Consider the following 26,721-nt stretch of genomic DNA (forward strand, 5'->3'; position numbering starts at 1 on the left):
GCCAGCCAGGAGCTGTGGGCGCGGCCTCGGCCAGGGCCCCATGTGCGGGACTCACGCGCGCCCGTTTAGCTAGGTGGGGTGCTAGGGAGTTAGAATTCTCAGCACAGAGGGACTGCGGAGCAGGAGTGGAGGAAGCTGGGCGTGGCTGGTAGAAAGGGTCTTCTCCTGTGAAGAGGGGCCCTGACAGAGGCCATGGCCTTATGGTGCTGATAAGAACCAACTGAAGGGCTGGAGAGAGGGCTCAGAGGTTAAGAGCGCTGTGTGCTCTTCCAGAGGTCCTGAGTTCAATTCCCAGCACCCACATGGTGGCTCCCGACCATCTATAGTGAGATCTGGCGCCCTCTGCTGGCATGCAGGTGCACATGCAGATGGAACATTGTGTACATAATTTAAAAAACAAAAACCCCACCTAACTGAAGCCCTCCTTCACACCAGTGTGAGCACAGGGATGGAAGTAACTTGCTGATGGCCAAGGAGCTACGGAGAAGGTGACACATCTGGGTTTTGGAGCCCCTGAGTCTTTCGCTGAGGTCACGTTTGCACTTTCACACCATCAAGCGCACAAAAACAACAAGACACTTGCTGGAGAGACAGCCCCGTGCTTAGGAACACTCCTGACACTCTTGCACAATACCCAGGCTTTTTCCCAGCACCACATGGCGGCCCACAACCATCCGCAACGGGATCTGATGCCCTCTTCCGGCCTCTGCTGGCACCAGGAGTGCAAGCGGCGCACAGAAATACACACAGCCAAAATATGCACACGCAGAAAATAAAACTAAGATTAGGCCAGGCGTAGGGCCGCTGAGATTGGAGCGGCCTAGTACTCATGGCAGGTTTTCGGCTAGCTAGGGCTACACAGTGAGACTGCGCCTCAGAAAAGCTTTTAATAAAATTTTAAAAATTAAAGCATGTATGGCGGCATGTGCGTGTAATCCTGGCACCAGAGCGGCAGGGTAGGTGGCCCGTGCTCACTGTCCAGCCCGCGCACACAAGTCAGTTCCAAGTAAGCCATGAGGTCCAGCAACTGAGGGACACACCCAACATCAATGTCTGGCCTCCTCACACAATATGAGCACACATGTGAACACACAAAATGTATCTGTGATAAAGCACTTGTGTAATGTAAAAAATCCAGGATTCCATCCATAGCACAAATAAATAGATAAATAAACACAACCTGTAATTCACCACCAAAATAAAGCATTTGTGTGATCAGCACCCAAAGGTGCTGCACCTGGAAGCTTTCCTCCGCCTACAGCTGCTGGTGTGAACCTGTCACACTAACTCTGCTTTTGTTTTTCTTTTTTTGCCATACTGAGGTTGAAGCTCAGGACCTTGCACATGTAAGGTGAGGGGGATTCCAGGCAGGGGCTCTACCACTGAGCACAGCCCAGCCCCTCACTGGGGGATTCTAGGCAGGGGCTCTACCCCTGAGCCACACCCCGGCCCCTCACTGGGACACTCTAGGCAGGGGCTCTACCCCTGAGCCACACCCCAGCCCCTCACTGGGGGATCCTAGGCAGGGGCTCCACCACTGAGCACACCCCAGCCCCTCACTGGGGGATTCTAGACAGGGGCTCTACCACTGAGCCACACCCAGCCCCTCACTGGGGGAGTCTAGGCAGGGGCTCCACCACTGAGCCACACCCAGCCCCTCACTGGGGGATTCTAGGCAGGAGCTCTACCGCTGAGCGCACCCCAGCCCCTCACTGGGGGATTCTAGACAGAGGCTCTACCACTGAGCCACACCCCAGCCCCTCACAGGGGGACTCTAGGCAGGGGCTCCACCACTGAGCCACACCTCACCCCCTCACTGGGGGATTCTAGGCAGGGGCTCTACCACTGAGCTACATCCCAGCCCCTCACTGGGGGATTCTAGGCAGGGGCTCCACCACTGAGCCACACCCAGCCCCTCACTGGGGGAGTCTAGGCAGCTCTCCACTGAGCCACACCCCCATGACCCCATGGTCGTCTGTAAGCATCTACAGGAAGCCGTGTGGATCCCTGCCCATGATGCGACTTTTACACCGTTATTTTACTTGGTTCCTCTGTTGACCCACACTTGAATTGTGTCCATGCAGGAGCCACTGGTAATAGAAGGAACGAGCTGGCTATCTTCTTATTTCTCATTCTGTCTGGCGTTTGTTTGAGGCAGGCTGCCCATCTGCAGCTCAGCCTCAAGCTCATGGTAGTTCCCTCGTCTTGGCTTCCTAGCATAAGATGCCATACATTTGTATTTGTTTGTTTGGCTTTTCAAGATAGGGTCTCTCTGTGTAGCCCTGGCTGTCCTGGACTTGCTCTGTAGACCAGGCTGGCCTCGAACTCAGAGATCTTCCAGCCTCCGTATCTCCAGTGCTGGAATTAAAGGCGTGCTCCACCACCACCCAACACGGTTTTTAGGAATTTAATTTTTATTTTTGTAATAGGATCTCACTGTGTAGACCAGACTGGCCTGGTATTTACAGTGATCCTCATATCTCCGCTACCCAAGTGTTAGGTTTACAGGCATGAGGGCCTGGGCTGCTCAGCATTGGAGCCTCTGTCTAGAAGGCTCCAGGTAGGGCATGCATCACCACACGGACTTCTTAAGCTGTTTGACTTCAGTGGAAATCCAGAATCCATCCGAAGCTCGCATTGGCCATACTGTATCCAACGGTGTGGGAAAAGCACCAGCTATTTCACGTTCCGGCCACGAGGTGGCAGTGGCAAGCCTTTCACTTCCGCGGATCCCAGAGATGAACGGTCCAGCAAGCCAGCGAGGAGGAGCACCAGGCCCGTCAGCGCTGGAATTCGGCGGCAAGGATGCTGCGGGCCCCTACGAGTGAGTGTGTGCACGTGTCACACACGACAGTCAACTGATGCTGTGTGTGGCGGCACGGGCCTTTAACCCCGGTTTTTCGGTGGTGGCGGCCGGGGGGTCTGAGGTTGAGGCCAGCTAGGGGCTGCCTAACAAGACCCTACTGAAAACCAAGCCAAAACCCCAAAGGCCAGCGTGTGGCTCCCACAGCAGGAGGCGAGAACCGATTCCAGAAGGCTGCCCTCTGACCTCCACACACCCCTCGCCCCTCTCTCTCTCAGTTATAAACAACATAAAGCTTTTTTATAAATAGCACGTATGAACATCATTAAGCTCGTAGAGCAGTCAGGCTCTGGCAGTAGACTGCCAACAAGGCTCCGGGTTGGATCCAAGCCCTCCATAAATCCGGTGCCTCACACGTATGTGACCCTTTGTTGTTGTTTTCAAGGAAGCCTTGGCTGTTCTGGACTCACTTTGTAAACCAGGCTGGCCTTGAACCGGTAGAGATCCGCCTGCCTCTGTCTGTCCAGCACTGGGATTAAAGGTGTGCACCACCAACGCCAGGCTGACAGAGCTGGAGACGAGAAGACCAAGGCCTCGCTGTCCTCAGCTGTGGAGTGAGGTGGAGGTAAAGAAAACAATTAGGCTGGCCATTTTCTATGGTTCACAGCTGTTAGAAAAAGGTGCGCCTGTGAAGGTTACGGTTTCACAAATCACACCACAGGACCGGTTCCATGTGGGAGGTTTATTAGGGGAAGGGAAAGGGGGTCGCAGAGAGATGAGGTGAAAGAGAGAGAGAGGACGGGCTCCAGGAGTTCTCTTATAAGGTGACCCAGGGCATGCGCAGGTGGTTCCAGGTGATCAGCGGGTGGTCTTCTTGGTAGCTTCACAAATGCCTGATAACTGGTTTGTCAGGTCCCTTGGGGCTGGCCGTAGAGATACCTGCTTACTGATCCCAACAACAGCCGTAACCCCAGCACGTGGGAGGCAGAGGGGGAGGACCAGGCCTTCAGGGCTAAGAATACCCTGTGGAGCCCTTCTGTCGGTCTCAGGACAAAATAGCACCAGCAGGGGTTGATGTCCAAGAGCTCTCCTGGGTCACACACAAATCCTGCTTGTTCATCTAGTGCCAGGAAGGAACATGGCTTAGACAGCTGAGCACAGCACAGCACAGAAAGGGAGGACTCTCCCTGAAGTCCTGCGGCAGGCATTACAAACCAGGTCTCAGGGTTGTGCTATTATCTTCTTGGCTTCCCGGAGCCACTTGCTCTGGGAATTCAAGAGGCAGAGCAGGGCAGAGAGCTCAGAGCCAAGCGCCATCTCCCACATCTTCTCAGGCGTCCACCGTCTTCCACTACCCGACGGTTCAGAACCCGTCCGCCATAGGGCTCCTCACTCAGGAACCTGCTTACTCCCCTCCCTCACCACATCTCTGCCTCAGGCTCCTCTCTTCTATTGTCCCAAGGGGCTCCTTTCCCAACTGCCCTTGGTCCCCAGACCCCCATCCAAAAAGTCCCCATTTTCAAAGCAGCTGCGTTCTCCCTCTTGACTAGCCATTTTCTGCACACCCTCACCTCTGGAGCCCGATGCCTTCCCCCAAAGCCCTGCCCCTCCAGCATGGCAGCTCACCATCTTGGCTGTAGTTCAGAGAGCACATGAACTAGAAAGGCTTTCACTTAGTTCTCCTAAAGAAACTGAGTGCCTCCTAAGCCAGATGTGGGGGCGCATGCCTGTGATCCCAGCACTCAGGAGGCAGAAGCATGCGGATCTCTGTGAGTTCAAGGCCAGCTTGGTCTACAAACCCAGTCCAGGACAGCCAGGGCTACACAGAGAAACCCTGCCTCGGAAAAAGCAAAAACCAAAACAAATAAGCAAACAAACAACAAAAAAACCTGAGTGGTTTCCATAGCAACAAACCCAGCTGACATTTGCCAACAAACTGGTTCCCAAGATTCTGTGTCTGCACTTCCAGTGGTCTGGCTTTGCACTGTCCCTCAGCAGGGCTGACGGTAAATTCACAGTCCTCCCATGTAGCACATACGCATAAACATATAAAAGCAAATGTTTTTTTAAATAAACACATTTATTTTTCCTGACAGGGTTTCTCTGTGTATCTTGGCTGTCCTGGGATTGCTTGTAGACTGGGCTAGCCTGGAACTCAGAGATCTGCCTGCCTCTGTCTCCCTGGGTGCTGGGATTACAAATGTGGGCTACCTTGCCCCGCTAAAAATGTGCACAGGAGCATGTCTGGTCGGCTGGAGCTGGAGTTACAGGCAGTTGCGAACCACCAGATGTGGATGCTGGGAACCGAACTAAGGTCGTTTCAAAGAATAAGCCCTTTCTCCCAGCTCCACACCCAAAGTAAGTATCTTTCTTTGAAGGAAAGAATAAGTAAGTGAACCCCATCCCAGACCTGCCCAAGCAGAATCGGAATATATGTGTTTGCGGCCAGTGTGTTCTCAAGTTCTCTCCGCATGGCCACGGGAGCGCGCAGAAGGCCTGCTTCTGCTATTCCAACTCCGTCAACTCCCAACCCTCACAGGCCACTCCACCCTGAGCCTCCTGAAACTACAATTCCCACAATGCCTGAGTTGATGCGCTCTTAGCACACAACTCCCAACGTGTCTTGCGAGCCTCTTGAAGCCGCCGTGACTACAACTCCCACAATGCTCAGAGGCACAGCCCCCGCCCCTAGGGCTCCGAGCGTGGCCACACCCGGAGAGTCCGGGTTGGGGTGGGGCCGGCCGGGTTCGGGCGCTGTTTGCTGGGCTCGGGGCTGTCTACAGCGGTTCTGTCCACTGCAGGGCAGACATGGCGGCCCAGAAGGACCAGCAGAAGGATGCGGAGGCGGAAGGGCTGAGCGCCACGTGAGCGAGCAGGGTGTTACCCCAGACCCGAGGTGCAGGCGTCCCGGCCCCCAGGCCTAGAGCTCTCCCTTTCAGGGCACCCCCTCGGCCTCTCGCCCCCGGGAGGGACTCAGGAGCGCTGGCTCTGTCCCAGGACCCTCCCCCAGGAGTTCAGAGTGATCCCGGGGCCGATGTGCTGAAACCTGGGGTCAGGGCCCCGTTCCCGCCTGCAGCTGACCTGCCCCGCCCTTTAGGACCCTGCTGCCCAAGCTGATCCCCTCCGCCGCCGGCCGAGAGTGGCTGGAGCGGCGCCGCGCGACCATCCGGCCCTGGGGCGCCTTCGTGGACCAGCAGCGTTTCTCGCGCCCCCGCAACCTGGGCGAGCTTTGCCAGCGCCTGGTGCGCAACGTGGAGTATTACCAGAGCAACTACGTGTTCGTGTTCCTGGGCCTCATCCTGTACTGCGTGTGAGTGCGTGGGCGGCCCCGCCAGGCCCCGCCCCGGCCGCCCGCCAGCGTTGCCTCCCCGGTGGGCCCACGCTCCCGCATCCTCCCGATCAGGATGCAGCGTGACGCGCGGCCTTCGCACCCTCCGTGCGTCCCGGGTCGAGGGGCCTGGCCGACGCAGCCGCGGAAGCCTAACTCCCGTGTCCCGCACTCTTCCAGGGTGACATCCCCCATGCTGCTGGTGGCTCTGGCTGTCTTCTTCGGCGCCTGTTACATTCTCTATCTGCGCACGCTGCAGTCTAAGCTCGTGCTCTTTGGTGAGACACACACACACAGAGGCCTCTCTGGACTGTGGTCTCGTGGGATGCGGACCTCCGAATATTTGGGACTCAAGTCGGTCCTCACCGAGATGGGCTCAGACCTCTCCGGTGCTCCCTTTTAGTCTCCGCTTCCCACACCCGGGGAGACCGCGGAACCCTTAGCACCTCCTCTACCCCGGCGGAAAGCGTCGGCTGCGACGCTGGACACAAGGGGGCGACCTTGTGCAGGCCTAGAGCCCTGTTCCTTCTCACGCCTTTGCTCCAGGGCCGGAATGGTCCTGCCTATTCTCAGATGGGAAGTCCGGTGGCCCCAGACTGTCACCAGGCACCACTGCGAAGAAGGGTGCCAGGGAGGACCCACTGAGGGGAAATCCCAGGGTTGCCAAGGAGACCTACAACAGGGTCTTTCGGGGCCCAGCAAGTTAGGTACCAGACACAAACTGGCTGGAGCAAAGGAGTTCCTGAAGCACACAATGGCAGTCACTAGGGCAGCAAATCCTCCATCCTGACAGCTCACCTGCCGTACTCCACGCTGACCTCTGGAAACTACAATCCCCACAATGCCTAAAGGCTCCCTACCCGCTCTTAGCATACATCTCCCTAGGCGGCTCTGTAGATGCTGAGGTAGTCCTGGCCGTCTGGGAACTCACTGTGTAGACTAACCTGGCCTCCAGCTCTGATTCCTCCGGCCTCTGCCTCCTCAGTGCTAGGACTGAAGTGCCACCAGAGTCCTGGCCTTGCAGTATTTGCTAAGCACCCAGAAGGCAGGCCCTCTGGAAGAACAGGAAGTGCTAACTGCCGAGTCATCTCTGTAGCCCCCACAAACCAAGATTCCTGTGAGGTGAATCAAAGGCCACATCGTCAAAACCTAGTTTGCCTGGGGGGCTGGAGCAGGATTGCTGCAAGTTCAGAACAGTCAAAATAAGGGCATAGAGAGACGGCTTAGTGGTTAAAGTTGAATACTGTTCTTGCAAAGGACCTGGGTTTGATTCCCAGCACCCAAGTCAGGTGGGTGTCTCGTACCCTACCTGCCTGGCCTCCTTGGCAGCCGAACTCTCTTGCACCTATGCCCATACAGGGCATATACACATAATTTGACATAATAAATAAGATCTTTTAAAAGAGGACAAAGCTGGCTGTGGTGGGCACACCTGTAACCCCAGCACTCAGGAAGCAGGAGGAATTGTGTGACTTCAGAGTCAGCCTGGTCTTCAGAGTGAGTCCAGGACAGCCAAGGCTACACAGGGAAACCCTGTCTTAAAAGACAAAAGTCCTTAGGTCAGACTTGGTGATTGGGCCACAAGCCTGAAACTCCTGGGAACCAGGTTGGAACTTGAGGCCCTGAGGGGAAGTGGCCTGCCCCTCCCCCGGGGAAGGTGGGGCTAGAGGGCAGAGGTGGATGGGAGGAAGGGGCAGGCCGCTGGGGAAGCACCTGGGGTGGCTCTGGTTGCCTCGGGGAAGGGTGAGGTGGGGACACCTTCCCAATCCTCTGTTCCAGGCCGGGAGGTGAGCCCCGCCCATCAGTACGCCCTGGCTGGTGGCGTCTCTTTCCCCTTCTTCTGGCTGGCCGGGGCTGGCTCCGCCGTCTTCTGGGTCCTGGGTGAGTGCCGGGGCTGGGCCGGGTGGTGTTGGGGGCCAGGTGCCAGGGCGTGTCTGACCCGCCTGTCCTCCTCCAGGAGCCACTCTAGTGGTCATCGGCTCCCACGCCGCCTTCCACCAGATGGAGCCTTCGGACGGAGAAGAGCTGCAAATGGAGCCTGTGTAAAGCGCCATTCAGGACCCGCCTGCCTCGCCCGCCCTCCATCTGACAGGGTCCTGCCTGGCCTTGCCCCTCCGCTCCGAGTCTCCACCAACAGCCTCAAGCCCAGGGAGAGGCCTTTGTCTTTGGAAATAAAGCTGTTACAGCTGATACTTGGCAGATACTCCCCGGGCATTTTGTCTCTTCTAGGTAAGGAGGCTTTTACTGCGAGGCATAGCGTAGGGCTGGAGAGGTGGCTCAGCAGTTAGGAGCACTGGCCGCTCCTCCGGAGGACCCGGGTTCAGGCCCAGCACCCGCAGGGCAGCTCACAACTCTTAACTGCAGCTGCAGGCCATCCAATGTCTCCAGCGTCTCAGGTGTTTGCACACGAGCACACCCACACATAATTAAAAAGTGATGGAGGTGAACCAGGTGGTGGTGGCACACGCCTTTAATCCCCGAACTCGGGAGGCAGAGGCAGGTGGATCTCTGAGTTGGTGGCCAGCCTGGTCTATAGAGTGAGTTCCAGGACAGCTAGGCTACACAGAGAGACCTTGCCTCGTAAAATGAAAACAATAGAAGTTATCCAGTGTGGCGGCGTACACCTTTAGTTCCAGGGCTAGAGCGGCAGAAGCTGGTGCATCTCTGTGTGTTCAAGGCCAGGCTGGCCTACAGAGCCAATGCAAGGTCAGCCAGGGCTCCAGAGTGAGACCCTGCTTTTCAGACAAACAAATATGGACTATGGCCAGAGAGGGGATCCTTTAAGGAGACCGTCCTGGGCAGGCAAGGCGGCGGCAGTGTCCGGAGGCGGCAGCGTAGCTGAAGCTGCTGAGTCCTGGAGAAGCTGGCTGAGGGGGCCTGGAGGCAGCAGGTGCCTTTGGTTTTTATCTGAAGAATAGGCCCAGTTGACCTCCGCACGTAGCCAAGGCTGGCCCTGAACTCCTGACTGCCCTGCCTTCACCCCCCGGGTGTTGGTGTCACAGACATGCCTGGTGTGTGCCGTTCTGGCAAGCATGGTGCCGGGTAGGCTGGCCCCCAGCCCTGGGGTTAGCTGAGGGCACAGAGCCAGTGCAGGCAGGACTGAGAATCTGAGCAGGTGCCTAGAGGGGTCAGACCCTACTGTGGGCTGGGCCGACCTTGACCTTCTCTGAGGTGATGGTGACATTTCTGGGGGCCCAGGGACCACAGCTAGGGCTGAGAATGGGGTCTCCCAGACCTTACAGGCACATGCACACGCCCTCCTGGCATTCCCCCGCCCCACCCCCCCACTCTGGAACTCTGCCTCCGCCCCGCATGACCACCTTGGCCTGAAGTAAAGCTCTAAGCACTGAATGAAGAACACAGGACTTGGGGCAGCGCAGCGGCTCGGAGCACGGTGCTCACAGAGGGGCCGAGCTCAGTTCCCAGCGCCACCCTGTCTCAGCTGCTTGTAACTCCAGCTCCAGGGCCTCTGAGATTCTCTTCCGGCGGCCTTCAGGGTATCCACATGTACTTGTGCACGCACACACACACAACTGAGAAACATGAATTCTGACTGGAAAACATAGACCTCAGAGACTCCAGATGAAGGAGTTGTGTGATGCTCATTAATTATGCTTACACGGAGAGATGGCTCAGTGGTTCAGGCGTTAAGAGCACCGACTGCTCTGCCAGGGGTCCTGAGTTCAATTCCCAGCAACCACATGGCAGCTGACAACTGCCTGTAACTCCAGTTTCAGGGAATCTGACACCCTCACATAGACATACAGCAAACAAAACACTGGTACACACTAAAAAAAATAAATCTTTAAAGAGAAAAATCATGGTGACATACTTACCAGGCGGCATGGCTCTCGCCTGTGATCCTAGCACTCGGGAGGCTGAGGCAGGCGGATCTCTGCGAGCTCCAGGCCAGCGCAGCCTATAGAAAGAACCCCAGGGCACCCAGGGCTGTACGTTTGTACACACCTGTAAACGTGTGCACACACGCACACACACACGGGGCTGGGAGCCCAGGCTGACCTTCAATGTAGTTGAGGATGGCTTTGAACTTCTGATCCTCCTGCCTCTTGCTCCCAAGTCCTAGGATGGTGATGGGCCTGTGCCGCACACCAGGCCGCTTTCTGTCGTACTGGAGAACTGAACCAGGGCTTTATGCGTGCCGGTGGGCACTGCCAGCTGAGCCAACTGAGCACCTGATTTTTTCTGTGTGTATGACGTGGCTGGCCTGGGACTCACCGTGTAGCTCAGGTTGGCCTCAGATTCATGACAGGACTACAGACCTACCACAGGTCTTTGACAATGTATGTGGAAAGAAATGCTGTTTTGGATATATTCAGGAAAATCGTTCGTTTGGCTTCATATGTGTGTGCTTTATATGTATGTGTGTGAGTTACACAAGCACATGTTTGCACGTGCCTGTGGGGCCAGAGGTGGCGGCAACGTCTCTTCTATTGCTGTCCACTTTGGGGTTGTTTTGTTTTGTTATATATATATATTGAGACAAGGTTTCTCTATGCTCTGGTTGTCCTGGAACTCACTCTGTAGACCAGGCTAGCCTTAAACTCATGGAGATCCACCTGCCTCTGCCTCCCCAGTCTGGGATTAAAGGGGTGAGCCACCGTGATTGGCCAATCCCCACTTTGTTTTTTTGAAACAGGGTCTCTCACTAAGCCTGGAGCTCACCTATTTAGCAAGACTGGCAAGACCTGGGATCTTCCTGCCTCTGCCTCCCAACACTAGGATTACAGCCATGCTTGTGCTGCAGGCACCTGCCTAACTGAGCCATCTCCCCAGCTCCAGTTTTACTTTTGTTTGTTGTTTGTTTGTCTTTTGAGACAGGGTCTTTCTACATAGCCCAGGCTGTCCTGGAACTCATAGGTATCTGGCTGCCTCTGCCTCCCAAGTGCCAGGCCTAAAGGGATGACCTACCATAACCAGCTCCAAATTTCACTTTTTAAAAACTTGAGGGCCTCGAGAGGTGGCTCAGTGCACTGGCCGCTCTTCAAGAGGAACCCAGATTCAATCTTCAGCAGCCACATGGCAGCTCACAGATGTCCGTAGTCCTATTCCTAGGGGGATCATCGCTCCCTTCTGGCTTCCTCCAACACCAGGCAAAGCACCCACACACATAAACCAAACTTAACAACAAAACCTTGAGGCCAACACGGCTACATAAAAACAGAAGAAAGATAGATAGATAGATAGATAGATAGATAGATAGATAGATAGATAGATAGCTTTAAAATGTGACTGAAGAGATTAAAAAGTCACCTCTGTGAATCCAATTATGACAGTGCACATCTTTAATCCCAGCATTCAGGAGGCAGAGGCAGACAGATCTCTGAGTCTGAAGCCAGCCTGATCTACAGAGTGAGTTCCAGGACAGCCAAGGCTGCTCTGAGAAACCCTGTTTCAAAAAAAAAAAAAAAAAAAAAAAATCACCAACAGCAGCAACAACAAGAGCATAATCTGGCCCAAAGAGGAAATCTTTTTTTTTTCTTTTTTTAAAGATGTATTTATTTATTACTTATGCAATGTGTGTTAGCATGTACACCTGCACGCCAGAAGAGGGAACCAGATTTCATGTTTAGATGGTTGTGAGCCACCATGTGGTTTCTGGGAATTGAACTCAGGACCTTTGGGAAGAGCAATCAGTGCTCTTATCCTCTGAGCCATTTCTCCAGCACCCAAAGAGGAAATCTTGACTCTAAACAAGAAACTCAAGAGAATAAATGTAGCTCAGTAGCAAAATGCTGGGGGCCCAGGGCTCTGTGGTCTCAGGTTGAGGTTCAGCATCAAATCAACCAAGCTTTGGGGTCTATTGGATCCCAGGGCATAAGAGATTGGCTCCGGGGCTGGAGAGATGGCTCAGAGGTTAAGAGCACTGGCTGCTCTTCCAGAGGTCACTGAGTTCAATTCCCAGCAACCACATGGTGGCTCACAACCACCTATGATGAGATCTGATGCTCTCTTCTGGTGTGCCGGTGTACATGAAGACAGAGCACTTATATACGTAAAATACTTAAATAAATAAACTTTTTTTTTTTTTTTTTAAAGATTGGCTTCAGGGCATAAGATCAGGAAAACCAGTGTTATCCAGAAAAGATAACAGAGATGTGTAGTGGAAAGAGAGACAAGGAGAATGGATCCTGCAGTTTCTGTGTGAGAGCTGACTGGCAGGAACCAGGCAAAGGTCACCCCCAGACGGCAGGCCTACACTGAGGTAGACCAGAAGTCTGAGCCACTGCGTCCACTCTTCCAGAATTGGCCACCAGAGGGCAGACCTGTGCTTCCTTCTGACTTTTTCCCCACCTCACCAGAGACTAGAGCCAGTGAGGGACCCTGGGCTAGATCAAGTCACCTGGGGACAGCTCTGCAGAGGTCAATGTTTTGGTAGCAGGAGGCATTTTATTTCTTGAATTCAGTGCTTGTCATCCACGGGAGGCTGAAGCTCTGCACTCTGCAGTCCATCCAGGTGGCTAGATGGCGCATCCTGTTATCACCTCCCGGGGGGAAACGTTCTCCAGACCCTGCTCAGAGCTGGTGCGCTGAACACTCCAGTGAGTGGCTGGGCTGAGTTTGTTGGTGGCAGGCAGAAATTGAGATGGGCCTGTAGTTTAATCTGAGGCCGACTAGATAATTTTCTACTTTCCGGTCCCCTCCCCTCCCCTCCCTCTCCCTTCTTTCCTCTTTCTGTCTCTCCCTCTTTCCCTCCCTCCCTCCCTCTCCCTCTCTCTGCTTCAAATAAAAGTCTGGGGGCAGTGCGGTGGCTCAGAGGGCACCTAGCCTGGCAGTCAGCATTCAATTCTCAGAAACCACACGGTGGAAGGAGAAAACAGACCTGTATCATGGGATGCACCCCACCCCCACACATAAACACACACAAATAAATAAATATAAACATTGTAAAGTTAAGAAAACAAAACAAATTACCGGGCCTCCCCGTGTAGTCCTGGTGACACGCCTTCCCACCACATCTGTCTACAGATCTCTGAGTCTGTGTTGAGTCACGGAGACGCCAAGAGCACCAGCTTCCACTGGAGATGGTCCAGACAAGCGGCCATGTCCCTCTCCGAGTGTGCTCCGCTCTGAAAGGCTGGTTCAGAGCAACAAACTGGAGGGCTCCGGGGTCTCGATGTGCAGGCAGAAATCAAAGGTGTGGCATTTGGGGGGCAATGCCAAGTGCTTGCCAGGCAGGCACAACACCCATCCCAGGCAGTGCAAAAACTGCGTGTGGTCAGCCAATCCTGAGAGCTCAAGCTTCAGAGAGAAATTGAGGCTAGAGGGGAGGGGGAGGGAGGGAGTAGAAAAGAATTAGAGAGAGCAAGAAAAGGTCATTTAGAGATAAAAGTTTCCTAATGAGTTTATTGCTGCACTTTATGTGGGTGGTGGGCGGCTCTCTCTCTCTCTCTCTCTCTCTCTCTCTCTCTCTCTCTCTGTTTTCTGAGACAGGCTCAGTGAGGATAAAGGTGTTTGCTGTCAGGTCTGGGGACCTAAGTTCTAACCCTGGGTCTTGGGGAAGCATTTTTGCTTCCTTTGGGGATGTCTGCTGGCCTGCCTTGGGGTTACTTCTGAACCAGACTAGGGGACTCTTTTGTCTTTGTTTGTTTTATGAGACAGGGTCTCAGTTTGTAGCTTTGGCCGGCCTGCAGCTCACTTTGTAGCCCTTGGGCAAATGCTGGCCCTGAATTCCTGATCCTCCTACCTTTATTGCCCACTGCACCTGGTTTCTGGAGGCAGAGACAACTAGGACACCACTTGATTGCTGGGGATTCCGGAGGCCATGAATTCTCTCTGTGGACTGGAATTCTAGTGTGGACTTGAAACAGGGATTCAACCAGGTATGGGGTGTCTTAGGTTGGGGCTCATTTTTCCAGTACGGAGAAAAAGAATTGTTGTAGGCGGATATTAATATTTATTGTTGATATATCTTCTGCTAAAGCTGCTGTTAATCCTAAACAGCTGTATAACCAAATCACCACAGAGACGGGGTTTATTTAATTAACCTAGAACACAATGCTCGGCAATAATTACTCCCTCTTAAACCTCCAAGCCCTCCTAGTTTCCTAACATTTAGATTTTACCCATTATACTTGCTTTTTGTGAAATCTTAGGTCTGGTTCATTCTCCACCTCCACTGTGTCTTTCCAAGACCTCTTCTCCAGCCTCTGCTCTCCTAGCTCTGCCCCACCCTTTCCCCTCCCACTCTTTTCCTATCCTTTGGCTCCTCCCTCTCTCCCTGCTTCCTTTCCCTTGCTCAACATTGGGGCTGGTTGCTTTATTTTGGCATGTTTACACAAAGTTGAAACAGGTGATGCTTAGACTAAGTATCACAATGCAATGTCCTGATTGAAACCAGAGAGTGGGGGAGAGAAATCAGCATTTGAATGAATAAGGGTAAAATGTATACATTCCACAAGAACATTATACCAACAGAGAAGTTAGAACACTGTTACTTATTTGCTTGTTTGTTTGTTCCTTTGTTTTCTGAGACAGGGTTTCTCTGTGCGGCCCTGGCTATCCTGGAACTCACTCAATAGACCAGGCTGCCTCAAACTCAGATATGCCTGCATTTGCCTCCCAAGTGCTGGGATTAAAGGTGGGTGCCATCACAGACTGGTACCACCGCCTTGCTGAAGGCCCTGTCTTAAAGGAGGTGGGTGGCCATTTTTTGAGGCTTCCCTCTAGCCTTGCCCCTTGACACACACACACACACACACACACACACACACACACACACACACACACAAGAAAAGAAAAAAGGGGGGAGAATATCGTTCAAACTAGAGATCCAAACCCACTTTCCCTTTAGCCTTCTCTTTACCCTAGACAGCCAGAGCCCTACCCCATTCATGCCAACCAAAACAAAAAGTCCTAGATGTTAGAACCCCAGTCACTTCACGACAAACTGGACAACTGATTCATAGTCTTCAATTACAAAATAACAGAGCTTGCCAGTTTGTGAGTTCCAGGACAGTGCTTCAGCGGCCTGGAGCTTGCCAAGGGGGCTAGAGCAGTTAACCAGTGAGTCGCTGAGATCCTCCTGTCTCTGCCTCCCTGCTGCAGGGGTTATAGGCGTGCGCCGGTGCATTGTATTCTCCACACACCCCCAACCCCCCACTCCCACCCACCCACCCACCCCCACAGGCTGTACTCCCCCACCCCCGCGCTGGGATTATAGCTGAACCTCTGTGCATTGCCATGACTTCTTAGACAGCTGCTGTGGACCTGAGGGTCTTTACTGACTAAGCCACACCCCCACCCCTGCTTTAGGGGTGGCATAGATGGGGACACAGTCCAAGGTGACAGAAGGAGACTTCGAAGCTGATGCCTTTTTGGCCCAGGATGGTGAACGCTCTGCCCCTCCAGGCTCCTTCCTGGGCAGAAAAGCCTCAGGCTCTCTACTTTCAGGGGCCCAGCAGGGGAGCACGGGCGGGCGCCTGAGCCTCCTGGACCAGAGAGGAGCCTCAGAGGCCCTCACAAGGCGCAGCTTGGGCTGGGAAATGCTCAGCTGGTGAAATGCTCGCCTCTTGCCTCGTGAGCCTGGGATCTGAGTTTGATCACAGCACCCACAGAAAGCCTGGGTGGTGTGGCTCGTGTGTGGTTATAATCCCAGTGCTGGAGAGACGCACGCAGGGCCACCTCTGAGGCTCTCTGGCTATCGAAACACCCTATCTCAGAAAACAAGATGGATGGCTTTTGACCACTAACCCCTAAACCCGTGGACCAGCCCACGCCTTCAATCCTAGCACTCAGGAAGTGAGTCTGAGGCCAGCCTGGTCTACATAGTGAGTTCCAAGCCAGCCAGAGCTACATCAAAAATTGGGTCATGTCCCACCCTTCTGTGTGTGCATGCGTGTGTGTGTGTGTGTGTGTGTGTGTGTGTGTGTGTGTGTATTTTGAGACAGGGCCTCACTGTGTAGTCCTGGCTGTCCTGGAACTCACTCTATAGACCAGTAGACCAGGCTGGCCTTCAACTCAAAGATCTGCTGCCTCTGCCTCCTGAGTACAGGGACTAAAGGTGTGCCCCACCCAGCAGACTGTCCTCTCTTACACACATGAATGCACACATGTGCAAACACATAAACACACACTCATAACAAGACAAATGTAAATACAGGGTTCTAAGGAACTACATGCCTGTCTTCCCAGCTCATTAGAGGCAGAGACAAGAAGATGGATTAGGAGTTTGGGGCTAGCTTGGGCAACACAGACCCATTAAAACAGAACAACAATACTGAATTTGTTGTAACTGAAGTGCTTCCAGCACGTTCTGGGGCTGCTGAGGAGAATGGAGAGATGGCAGATGTTAGTAATGACAGTCCAGGACCCTGGTGTCTAGATCAGAAAGGACACAGCACTTACAGGCTGTGGCAGGAGGGCTGCTGCGAGTTCCTGGTCCGTCTGGGTAACACACAGAGACCTTCGGGGGAAAATAAGAACAGGCCAGGCATGTTAGCACACGCCGTTAGTCCCAGCACCGGGAGGCAAAGGCAGGGGGATCGCTGTGAGTGGTTTACATAGTAAATTCCAGGCCAGCCTGGGCTACACAGAGAAATCCTGTCTCAAAACAATGATGGTAGAATATAGTATTTTAAAATAAAACGGCTTTTCCCCCCAAGGCAAGGCTTTTCTTTGTAGCCTTGCCTGTCCTAGAACTCACTCTATAGACCAGGCTGGTCTCAAACTCATAGAGACTCCCCTGCCTCTGCCTCCTGAGTGTCAGGATTAAAGGTATGTGCCAACACCGCCCAGTGTAAAATGACTCTTTTTTAAAAAGAGCCGGTTGTGGGGCTGGAGATGGTTCTGAGGTTAAGAATGCTGGCTGCTCTTGGAGAGGGCTGGATTTCTTTCCCGGCACCCGAACGGTGGCTTCAGCCATTTGTGACTCCAGTTCTAGGGCACACGTCACCTTCTTCTGGCCTCTGAGGGAATCGGGCAGGCACGCAGGGCACATGTAGGCACGCAGGCCGGACAGTCACACATGTAAGAAGTCTAAAGCCATCTCTAGATAAATGAGAAAAATTAAAACCTGGTAGCGGAGACTCTGGTAGCTGAGGTTCTCTTGTCTCTAACGGCGGTGGTGTCTAGAGTGGAGGGCTGACTTCCAGACTCCGGGCCTGAGGGTTCCATGTGTCTGGATTAGGATGGTTTAATTTGAGGGCCCTGGTACCTAGTTCAGAGGCAGCCTGGCCTTGAGGCTTAGAGGATGAGGTAGTGTTTACCAGTTTGGGGTGTGTGTGTGGGGGGGGTCTATGCTTCTTTACTGTTTGTTTTTAATGTTTTATGGCACCGGGTGGTGGCGGCACACACCTTTAATCACAGCACTTGGGAGGTAGAGGCCCGAGTTCAAGGCCAGCCTGGTCTACAGAGGGAGTTCTGGGACAGCCAGGGCTACACGGAGAGACCCTTTCTTGGGAAAAACAAAAACCAAACAACACTGGCATTCTGTGAGTGTGTACAGTGTCAGTGTGCACGCTCCCCAGGTTTTCCATCGACCACAGGAGCTCGCGCCGGCCAGGCAGGTTTGGGGACAGGCCTGGTTACGCTCTGAGCCGTTCTGCCAGCTCCTGTGTTTGTTTAGTGGCAGGAGTCCTAGCTTTAGGGGTTCCTGAGTCTGTCCAGGGGCTGGAAGGCTCCGCTTGAGGGTGTGTCCACTCCTGGGGCTGCTGAAATGACCGGACACTGGCCACCAAACGATTCTCTAGCTCTTCTGGAGGCCAGAGCCCAAAGTCAGGGTGTCTGTGGGCGGGGCGGGGCTGTGTTCCTCCGCAGAGCCTCAGGGCAGAGCCTCCTCCCCGGTCTCTTTTAGATCCTGGCAGATCCCTTACATGCCTGTCTGCAATGGCAGCACTCTGGCCCACCAGGCTGGCCTTAGCCCTTCCTCCATCCTTGTCTTCCCTCTAGGGAGGATGCAAGACCGCCTCTTCTCCAGAGCCTCCCTCTCCTCCCCTCTGCAGATACCCCTGTAATACAGGGGTTGATGACCCTTCCACAGGGGTCCCCTAAGGCGATGGGAAAGCAGATTTTACATTACAGAGCATAACAGAAGCAAATTTACCGTCATGAAAGAGGAACAACACAGGACCCTAAGCCCTCAGGCCTGTGGACCCCCTCCTTCCTGCCTGGGGTCAGCACAGCATGGGGAACTGTGTTACCTTACCGGGTCGTAGCATTAGGAAGGTTGAGAGCCACTGTTGGTTTCTGGGTTTGTTTTTGTATTTATTTATTTATTTAGGCTTTTGGAGACAGGGCTTCTCTGTGTAGCCCTGGCTGTCCTGGAACTCGCTCTGTAGACCAGGCTGGCCTCAGACTCACAGAGATCGGCCTGCCTCTGCTTCCTCTGCTGGGATCACAGGCGGGCGCCACCACGGAGGAGAAAACTGCGTATTAAGGGCAGCTGATACTTCAGGTTCCGGAAGCCAGGGCCCAGGGAAACATTAAGGTATTAAGGCGCCGTCCAAATGGTGGCGCACACACCTAATCCCAGCTCCCGGGCACTGAGGCAGGAGGACTGGCCCTTCCAGGCTAGCCCGTGGACCCATCATTACACAAAGCCTGCCTCAAAACAGGGGAAAGCAAACCACAGCCAAATGGCGCCCAAGCTATCCGGCCTGGCCCAGGTGTACCGTCCAGAGAGAGGAGGTGGGGAGCTTTTACACTGCAGTGACAACCGGGGCCAACCCTGGAGACTGGGTTACAGTTTAGGGAGTTTCCAGCTGCTACTACAGCTTGCACGTGCTGAGAACGGGGGCCACGCGGGGAGTGGGATCCGGGAGCCCGTCTGGCCGGATGGTGAGTGATTTATCCTGAGGCCCGGAGGTCTGCTGAAGGGACCCTGGGGAAAGTCCGGTATGTTTGGGGGTTACAGGCCTCGATTTTAATTTGGGGGTGACTGCTAGTTAGGGGTGACTCGTCAAGTTACTGGTACTGATTTTGGGAAGACTGAGCTAAGGTAATTTCCCTCACCCTTAGGCGCCTTTTGGCGGGGGGGCCCTTGCTTGGGAATGAAAGGGAGCAGAACCCGAATATCCTCTCTCTGGGGTGTCTGAGGCCGGACTGCAGTGGAGCCGGGTTGTTTAGCTGGGTGGCCTGAGCTAGCCCAGCGCCCTGTCGGCAGCCCTGAACCTGAAGAGGAGGGCTGGGTTTAGGAGGTAAAGGAGGGGGTTCACAGGCCTGGTTGTGTGGAATCCTGACCTTAGGCTTCTGTGTCCTGCGTCGGCCCAGGGAGCTGCTCCCGAGGCTGCAGCCCCCGTGGAAACTCCGGGGGACAGGACACCGGGGGTGCCTTTTGGGGCGTCACATGCCTCGAGCGCACGCCGGCAGTGGAGCCCGAGGGGTGAGGTGAGGTGGGGGGCCGCCGCGGCAGCCGGGCTGCAAACAGGGGTTCCCGCGGGAAGCGGAGCGCAGCGGGGCAGCCGGCGGGAGGGCGAGCGCTGGAGTGACAGCAGAGGAAGAAAAATGGGCCGCGAAATCAGAGTGGACGCGCCGGGGCGCGAGTCCGGGGCGGGTGGCGGCGAGGGCTGGGGGGGCCGCGCCGGGCCTCCAGGGATGCCGCCGTCGCCTGCCGGTCCCCGCCCCGGCCTCCCCCCAGGCTCCTCCAGCGCACCCCCTCCCGGCCCAGCCCCCCGACCGCGCAGGGCCCTCCCTCCGCCCGCGTTCTAGTCCCCTCGCCGGGGTTCGAACCCCTCCCCCGGCGAACGGCCCTTCTCCCCACGGTCCCCCCTTTCCCTCTCCCCTGCCTGCTTTCTGGTCGTGCTCCCGGCTTCATTCTAATCCCCCACCCTACCCCGCCAACCTTCGGCTCTGCCCAGCACGCTAGCGCCCTCCGCCTGCGCTCGGGTCACCTCTCCGCCCGCGTTCTAGTCCCTCCCAGGTTCCGAGCTGCCTGGGCTCCATCACCCGGTTCCCCCTCCTCTAACTCGGCCTCTGCGGTCCGCCTTTCTCGTTCTCTAGCCCCCGGGCACCCCTCGGTGGCCCCCTACCCCCGGCCCCTGGCCAGGCTTGCGAACGGAAATGGGGAGCGCAGGGCCCGGGTGGCGGGGGAGGGGCGGGCGGGGGCGGCGGCCAATGGAGCGGGAAGCAGGACAAATGAGGCCCGGCCCGCGCGGCCGACAGGCCCCTCCATCTTCCCATTAGCGCCTAATGGCCCCCCCGCCGCCGCCTGATGAAGATTTATCGGCCCCGGAGCCCCCGCCCCCCGGCCCGGCCGCCGCCCCCGGCCCCCGCCGCTCGCCCGCGGACACCTGATGAAGCCGTCACCGCGGCGGGAGGGGCAGCGTGCGACCTCGCTGAGGCCAGGCCACCGGAGAGGCCCAGAGACCCGGGGACCTGCCGGCCAGGGAGCCCCAACAATGAGCCGGACCCCTGGGTCTGAAGGAGGGCTGGGCCTGGGTCCTGACTCTAAGGGAGGGGGCAGCTGGGGTCTGCCGTGTGGCGATTGTGTGTGGGCCTGTGGGTATAGGAGTGGTATGCATGTTTGGGGAAGAGGGTTGGGGCCAGGATCCCTGGTCTGAGGGAGGAGGCTGGCGGCCAGGACCCCTGGTCTGAGGGAGGAGGCTGAGCCTTGACCCCTGGGTCTGAGGGAGGAGGCTGTCCTGACCCCTGGGTCTGAGGGAGGAGGGCTGGGGTCTGTACCCCTGGATCTAAGGGAAGAGTCTGGCCTGGACCCCTGGTCTGAGGGAGGAGGCTGGGCCAGGATCCCTGGTCTGAGGGAGGAGGCTGTACTGACCCCTGGTCTGAGGGAGGAGGCTGGCCTGGACCCCTGGTCTGAGGGAGGAGGCTGGGCCTGGACCCCTGGTCTGAGGGAGGAGGGCTGGGGTCTGTACCCCTGGGTCTAAGGGATGAGGCTGGCCTGGACCCCTGGTCTGAGGGAGGAGGCTGGGGTCTGTACCCCCAGGTCTAACTGAGGAGGGCTGGACCCTTTGATCTGGAGGAGCAGAGGCTGGGAAGTTGGGACTCTTGGGAGGCAGGAGGCTGGGAGCTGGGACTCCTGGGCCCCAGGCTGGAAGCTTGGCACTGGGGGGGCTGGGTTGGGAGGCCCCTGATTGATTTCTGTTTACCGGCTGTCCCCGCAGGCGGAAGAGCGAATCGCGCCCCATCCATCAACAGGCTCGAAGCCTCCCTAATAAAAACATTTTACTCCTAAATGATCTCGAACTAATTAACTCAAAGTGTTAATTAAAGTTTGCGCAGACAGCATTGTCATCAGGGAGGGCGGCGGATCCATCTTCCTGGGAGAGAGACAGGGTTGGGGGGGCGTGCGGAGAGGGAGGGCCCCCACCCTGTCTTCCCGGCCTTCCTTGCCTCTGCAACTGGCCCCACTTTCTGAGTGTTTCTTGTTTTCCATCTGTCTGTCACGGCGTCAGTCTGTCCTGGAGTCCGCGTATCTGGCTCTGTCTACGCTGTCAGAGTCCTGTCCTCGTCCTTCTAGTCCGAATTAACACGGGACTTGTTTGTGTCTGAGTATGAAGCAGGGCTCTGTGGAGACACAAGCGTGGGCCAGAGCCTGTATGTGGACAAGCTCATCAGAGGACGTGTGTGTGCAGAGAGGTGTGTCTGTGAGTGTGTGGATGTGTGTGTACTGGAGCTGTATGCATGTTTTGGAGTTTGTGTGTGCATGTGAACTTGAGTCCAGGCATGTGGGCAGACACACGTGTTTGGATTGTGTGTGTCAGGGTTTGTGTGCGCACAGGTGTTCAGAGTCCTGGTGTGCATGGACCCTGGTGTGTTGGGTCGGGTGTGTGTTGGTGCCTGTGCAGAAAGTGTGTATACAGAGCTCCCTATGGGAGCAAGTGTGTCTAGATGTGTGTGGTCGGTGATGCCTGGCAGCCTGGTGTCCCTAGACAATGCGGACCGTGCCTGCTGTCTCCTGGGCGCTGCTGGCGAGAGGCAGGCCTGCGGGGCCAGGGGAAGGCAGCCGTGGGCGCCGGCCTTCCTGGCCTGCCACCGCCACCGGGGCGAGGAAGCGGGGCAGGACAGACCACCAGGCCACCAGGCCACGGGCGTTGGTGGGGTGGCTGGCTGGGCGGCCCCGGTGTGAGCTCATACATCAGGGCTGACAGGCTCCGAAAGCCCCGGAATTAAAACCTAAATCGAATATTGATCACCCGCTCCGGCCGTGGCGCCCACGACGCCCCCCCAGCTGCTCGCACTTGCTCCCTGCTCCCAGCACTCAGCGTCCACGGCGCCTTCACGGCTTTCTCTCCCCTGCCTTCTTTCCCTTGTCCCTGCCCCTGGCCTTCTGGTCCTCTTTGGTCCCAGCGGGTGTCCCACGGCCACTGAGGACAGACACAAGCATGCACAAACAGGCCCAGACACAGAAATGGCCCAATACTGACAGACAGACGGGACAGCCCAGAGCAAGGGACACACAGCCAGATACAGGCTGATAGACACAGGCGCCCCCTGAGACTCAGTGACGCAGCCAAACACCACACAGAAACCCCACACACGGTGGCAGTGACATGCGGACACAGGCCTGCGGACCACAGGGCACAGAGATAGAAACAGCCAAGGTCACAGTTATGGCTGGTGACGCAGACAGCATTCCTGCTTGTTACACCAACGGAGAGAGAATCAGAGAGCCTGACGTGTCCATGCAGACAGACATACTGAACTGAGCGACAGAGGACTGGACTCACTCCTGGGTGTCACCCCCGCTCTGAGTCCCCTGCACACGGGAGGGGCTCCCACACCTCAGCCTTACATGTCCCCAAGAACTGTGGTTGGTGTAGGCAGACAGCAGAAGACTGTCAGCCCTCTACCCGAACCCCTTAACTAAGAAAAGGGGTCTCTGTGGACAGGTGGGCAAAGAGTGCCAACCAAGGTCACCCTGTCAGCTGGCTGAGAAGCTAGGCCTCTATCCCTGAGACCACCTGTGGGACGGAGGCCAGACAATAAGAAGGACTTCCTGGGTGAAGGTTGGGAGGGAGGGGGCGCTGCTCCGGCCCCCACCCCACCCCCGCCGAGAGGCTTCCTAGCTGGGGTGGGCGGCCGCAGAGGCAGGCGGTGGCGGCTGCCGGGGAGAAGATGAATCTTTCATGAGTGATTTGCGGCCGCCTCTTCTCGTCCCGTGTTGTTTAATGTTTCAATTTGGGTGAAAGCAAAACATTCAATCAGGCGGATTAAGTGCGTAATGCGTCTCATCGCTCAATCTGTCGCCTCCGCCGGGCAGCCCGCCGGGTGGGGGGGATCGGGAGGGGGTGGCAGGAAGACGCCCCGGGCCGAGGGAGCCCCGTCCCGAGCTCTCCTCCTAAGATGTGCCACGGAGCCCCTCGGCTTGGCCGGCCTCGCTGGGCCGCCTTGGAGGCCAGGCTGGTCGCCCACACCCCACCCTGTTCCCCATCTCCCCTTGGTGTTGTGGGGGCCTGTCATCCCGTCCAGACCCGCCCAACTCTTTGTCACTTCTTCCCTGTCCTTCTAGGCGTTGGAGCTTGCTTTTGCCCTGTCCGTGAGTCCCGGGGAGTGTCCGTCCGTCCTGTCTGTCTCACCTCCGGCTGCTCTTCCTTCTCTGGCCCTGCCCAGGGCCCCACCACCCCAACGGTCTCCACCCCGCGGTGTCCCACAGTGTCCCCACAGGTCTTGCAGCCCGTTCCCGGCTGACAGCCTGGGATGCTCTTGGTCTCTGCCTACTGTTCCCGGGGACGCCTCTGTGTGCCTTCCTCTTGTTTGTCCCTCCTCCTCTCCCTCCCCCTTGCACTGGTCAGTCCTCTACCTGACCCTGGTCCTCTGTTCCTGTTCATTTCTGTCCCTACTCTCCATCCATCCCCCCACCCGCTGTCCCATCCCCGTCCCCTCCCGCCCCCGCCCCCGCCCTCGCCCTCGCCCTCTTCCTCCTCCAGTCTGGCTTTATTCTTCCTTGGGTCAATGCCTCTGCCCTACTACGGTCAGCAACTGGACCTTCAATTTCCATGTCCACTAGGGGGCAGCAGGCCCAGGCTTTACTGCTGGGGAAGACGTCGGGAGGCTCAGGGGCTTCTGTCTGATCAAGCCGCGTCCAGGCCCCAGCCCCCTCCCTCAGACTCTGAAGTTCAGGTCCAGCTTCCTCCCTCAAACCGGGAGGTCCAGGCCCAGCCCTCCTCCCGCCGACCCACAGTGCTTTTCTGGATCCCCTCCCCCACCTCCTCCATCCAGGCAGCCTCCGGCCGGCTCAGGGATAAATGGAAATTTCAGCTGGGGGACTGACAGGCTCTAACCAGAAATGTTGTCGCCACTGCCCGTGGCTGAGACCCATGGGGCTGCCGGGCCAGGGCCCGCTGTGAGCAGGCACAGGGCTTGAAACACACAAATGGGCGTCCAGGAAACAGGCCTGGGACTCACACAGACAGACACACGCAGAGACCCTCAGCACCCAGAAGCCATCCGCTCCAGCACCCCTCCATCATGCCCTTGCCCCCTCCCCCACCGAGCCCATCAGGGCAGTACAGCCTGAGCATGAGCATGAGGGGCGCCCCTAACCCAGCGCACACCCCCAACTCTGTCTCTGCCCCATACTATCCATTCAGCTTTTACCCCCTCCGCACTCACCCCTCCCCCAACCATTCATTTCCCCGCGGCCTTGGCTGCCTTTTCGCTTGCCCATCTATTGCTCTCCCCAGCTCCCCAAGTTTCCCTCATCTCAGTCTTGCACTTTTTTCTCCTCTCTCTCTCTCTCTCTCTCTCTGTCCCTTTGGCCTCTCTTTGATCTGGCCTTTGTCCCCATTTCTCTGAGTCACTAGAACGAGTTGCTAACCCTTGGGGCTGTTCTCTCTGAGATGCTCTTGATGTCTCCGTGTTGCACTTTCTTAATGTCTGTCTGTCTATCTGTCTGTCCGTGTCTTATTTTGTCTGTATCTCTGAGTCCATGTCTCCACATAACTAGGCTCTCTGGCTCCCAAGTTTCACTCCCCCCTCCTGCTCCTCCCCATCTCATAGCCTGTCCCTCTATCTCCCGTCCCTGTCGCTCTGTCCATCCATCTCTCTCTCCCTCCCAGCCTCTCCCTCCCTCCCCCTCTCTCCCTCTCTGTCTCACTCTTCGCCTCTCTCTTTTCTCTCTCAAGTGTTTTCAATTTTATTCTGAGTGGAATTAACTACCCCTGATGTCAAATTGCCGCCGAAATCGATAATAATATCTTTACAAAAGAGGATATTCTTCTCTCGGAGAACGGCCTCTGAAAAATGGAAAATTTAGTCGAAATTGATTCATTACTTGACACTTTATAGAACGGCTGCGTATTGATCGCACCTGTCATGTCCCATCTCCCCTAATCGAAGCTGAAGGCCGGCTCCGATGCCTGCTATTTTTCATAATTCCACCGCAGCAGACAGCTCCACAAACACGGCGCTCTCGCTCAGCCTCCGCCTCCCGCGCTAGCCACCGCGGCGCGCGCCCTCGGCCTGCCCCGGCCCCGCGGCCAAGCCGCTCCAGCGCCGCGTCCCTCGGTCCATCTGTCCACCGATTCCCAGATGCCCTCTGTCTGTCCGACCTCACCCAAGGCCACTCTCCCCGCCTTCATTCTGTCCTCCCTGCCCCACCCTGGCCCTAATCTGTCTGTCTGTCCTTCCCCCATCTCCCCCCATTTGTGGGTCTGTCTCCCCCACTTCCACTCCCTGCTGCCCCTATGGCCGGCTACCTCTCCTTCCAGAACATCATCTCCCTCTATCTTCCGTGGTCCCCCTGACCAGGGTGTCTGGGCGGCGGCGGGGGGGGGGGCACAGCCTGTGTTCTCTCCCCAATCAGACTCACTCCCCTCGTCCTCACAGCCAGCCTGCCTTGATTCCTGCTTCCCCATTTGTCTTCGCCCTTCCTCTGCCTCTTGGGAGTCCCGGGCTCCCTGGGCCTCCTTCCCTAGCCTGCTGTGCTAGCTGGGCTTGGCCCAGGAGGTCCAGAACCCTCGGCCCTGCCCTCAGGGTACCTCCCCCGGGTTTTGTCGTCAAGCTCCTCCTAAGAACTTGGGGTGATGGGGATGGAGGGGGTCCAAGGCTGGGGTGCAGAGACAGCTGGAACAGTTCCAGGTGGAGCAGCTGGGCGTGTAAGAAGTTCCCAGTCCCCTTGCCCTCGAGTCCCACGGGCTCCGGGCCCACTTCCAACGTTGCTTAGCTGCGCGCAGAGCAGGGGGCAAGAGATCTGTGCCTCAGTTTCCTCACTGATAAAATGGAGATGCTGCAGGTGACAGCTCTGAGGCCTGGGGTAATGGCACACAGCACTCAGGTGTGTCCCGCAAGGGAGACCCACAAAGGTGTGGACACCACACTGACCACTGTCCAGGGTGCAAGGCTCGGACTCCTTCAGTACCCATCAAGCCTTGCTCCTGCTCCAGCGGCCTTGAGTGGCTGCGGGGAGGGGCTGGACAATGGGTTCCTGGGGGCTGGAAAGACCCCCTTACTGTACACGGGTTCTTAGTCTCAGCGCGTCAGCTGTGCCCGGAGGCAAGCTTCAAGGAGGCTCAGTTCCCAGGGAGGGCCACCCCTCCCTCCTTAGGGTCTTCAAGCTTAATGAACTCCACAGACCCCCAGTGACCCCTCCCCCTGTGGGCAAAAAATTCCGCCTCTGGGCGTGGAAGGCTGGGGAGCCACCCCCAGCTCTCCCGCACTCCCCCAGGGCCTTACA

At 56.5% G+C, this 26,721-nt stretch overlaps 1 protein-coding gene across 3 annotated transcripts; it reads left to right on the forward strand.

Annotated features, from left to right (window-relative positions):
- Positions 1-5,455: 5,455 nt before the first annotated feature.
- Positions 5,456-13,141, forward strand: Rabac1 (Rab acceptor 1). 3 transcript variants are annotated; one of them, XM_021664203.2, is made up of 5 exons: positions 5,456-5,667; positions 5,901-6,113; positions 6,312-6,409; positions 7,911-8,012; positions 8,089-8,321. In XM_021664203.2, exons 1-5 carry the CDS (start codon positions 5,612-5,614, stop codon positions 8,175-8,177), a joined length of 558 nt encoding a protein of 185 aa, XP_021519878.1. In that variant the 5' UTR covers positions 5,456-5,611; the 3' UTR covers positions 8,178-8,321. The 3 variants fall into 3 exon arrangements, with proteins under 3 accessions (XP_021519878.1, XP_060222415.1, XP_060222416.1); XM_060366433.1 differs by lacking the exon at positions 6,312-6,409 and adding an exon at positions 13,119-13,141 and having other exon boundaries at positions 5,495-5,667; positions 8,089-8,360; XM_060366432.1 differs by lacking the exon at positions 6,312-6,409 and having other exon boundaries at positions 5,494-5,667; positions 8,089-8,434.
- Positions 13,142-26,721: the final 13,580 nt, after the last annotated feature.

The sequence above is a fragment of the Meriones unguiculatus genome, chromosome 14 (assembly GCF_030254825.1).
Source record: "Meriones unguiculatus strain TT.TT164.6M chromosome 14, Bangor_MerUng_6.1, whole genome shotgun sequence".
Lineage (NCBI taxonomy): Eukaryota > Metazoa > Chordata > Mammalia > Rodentia > Muridae > Meriones > Meriones unguiculatus.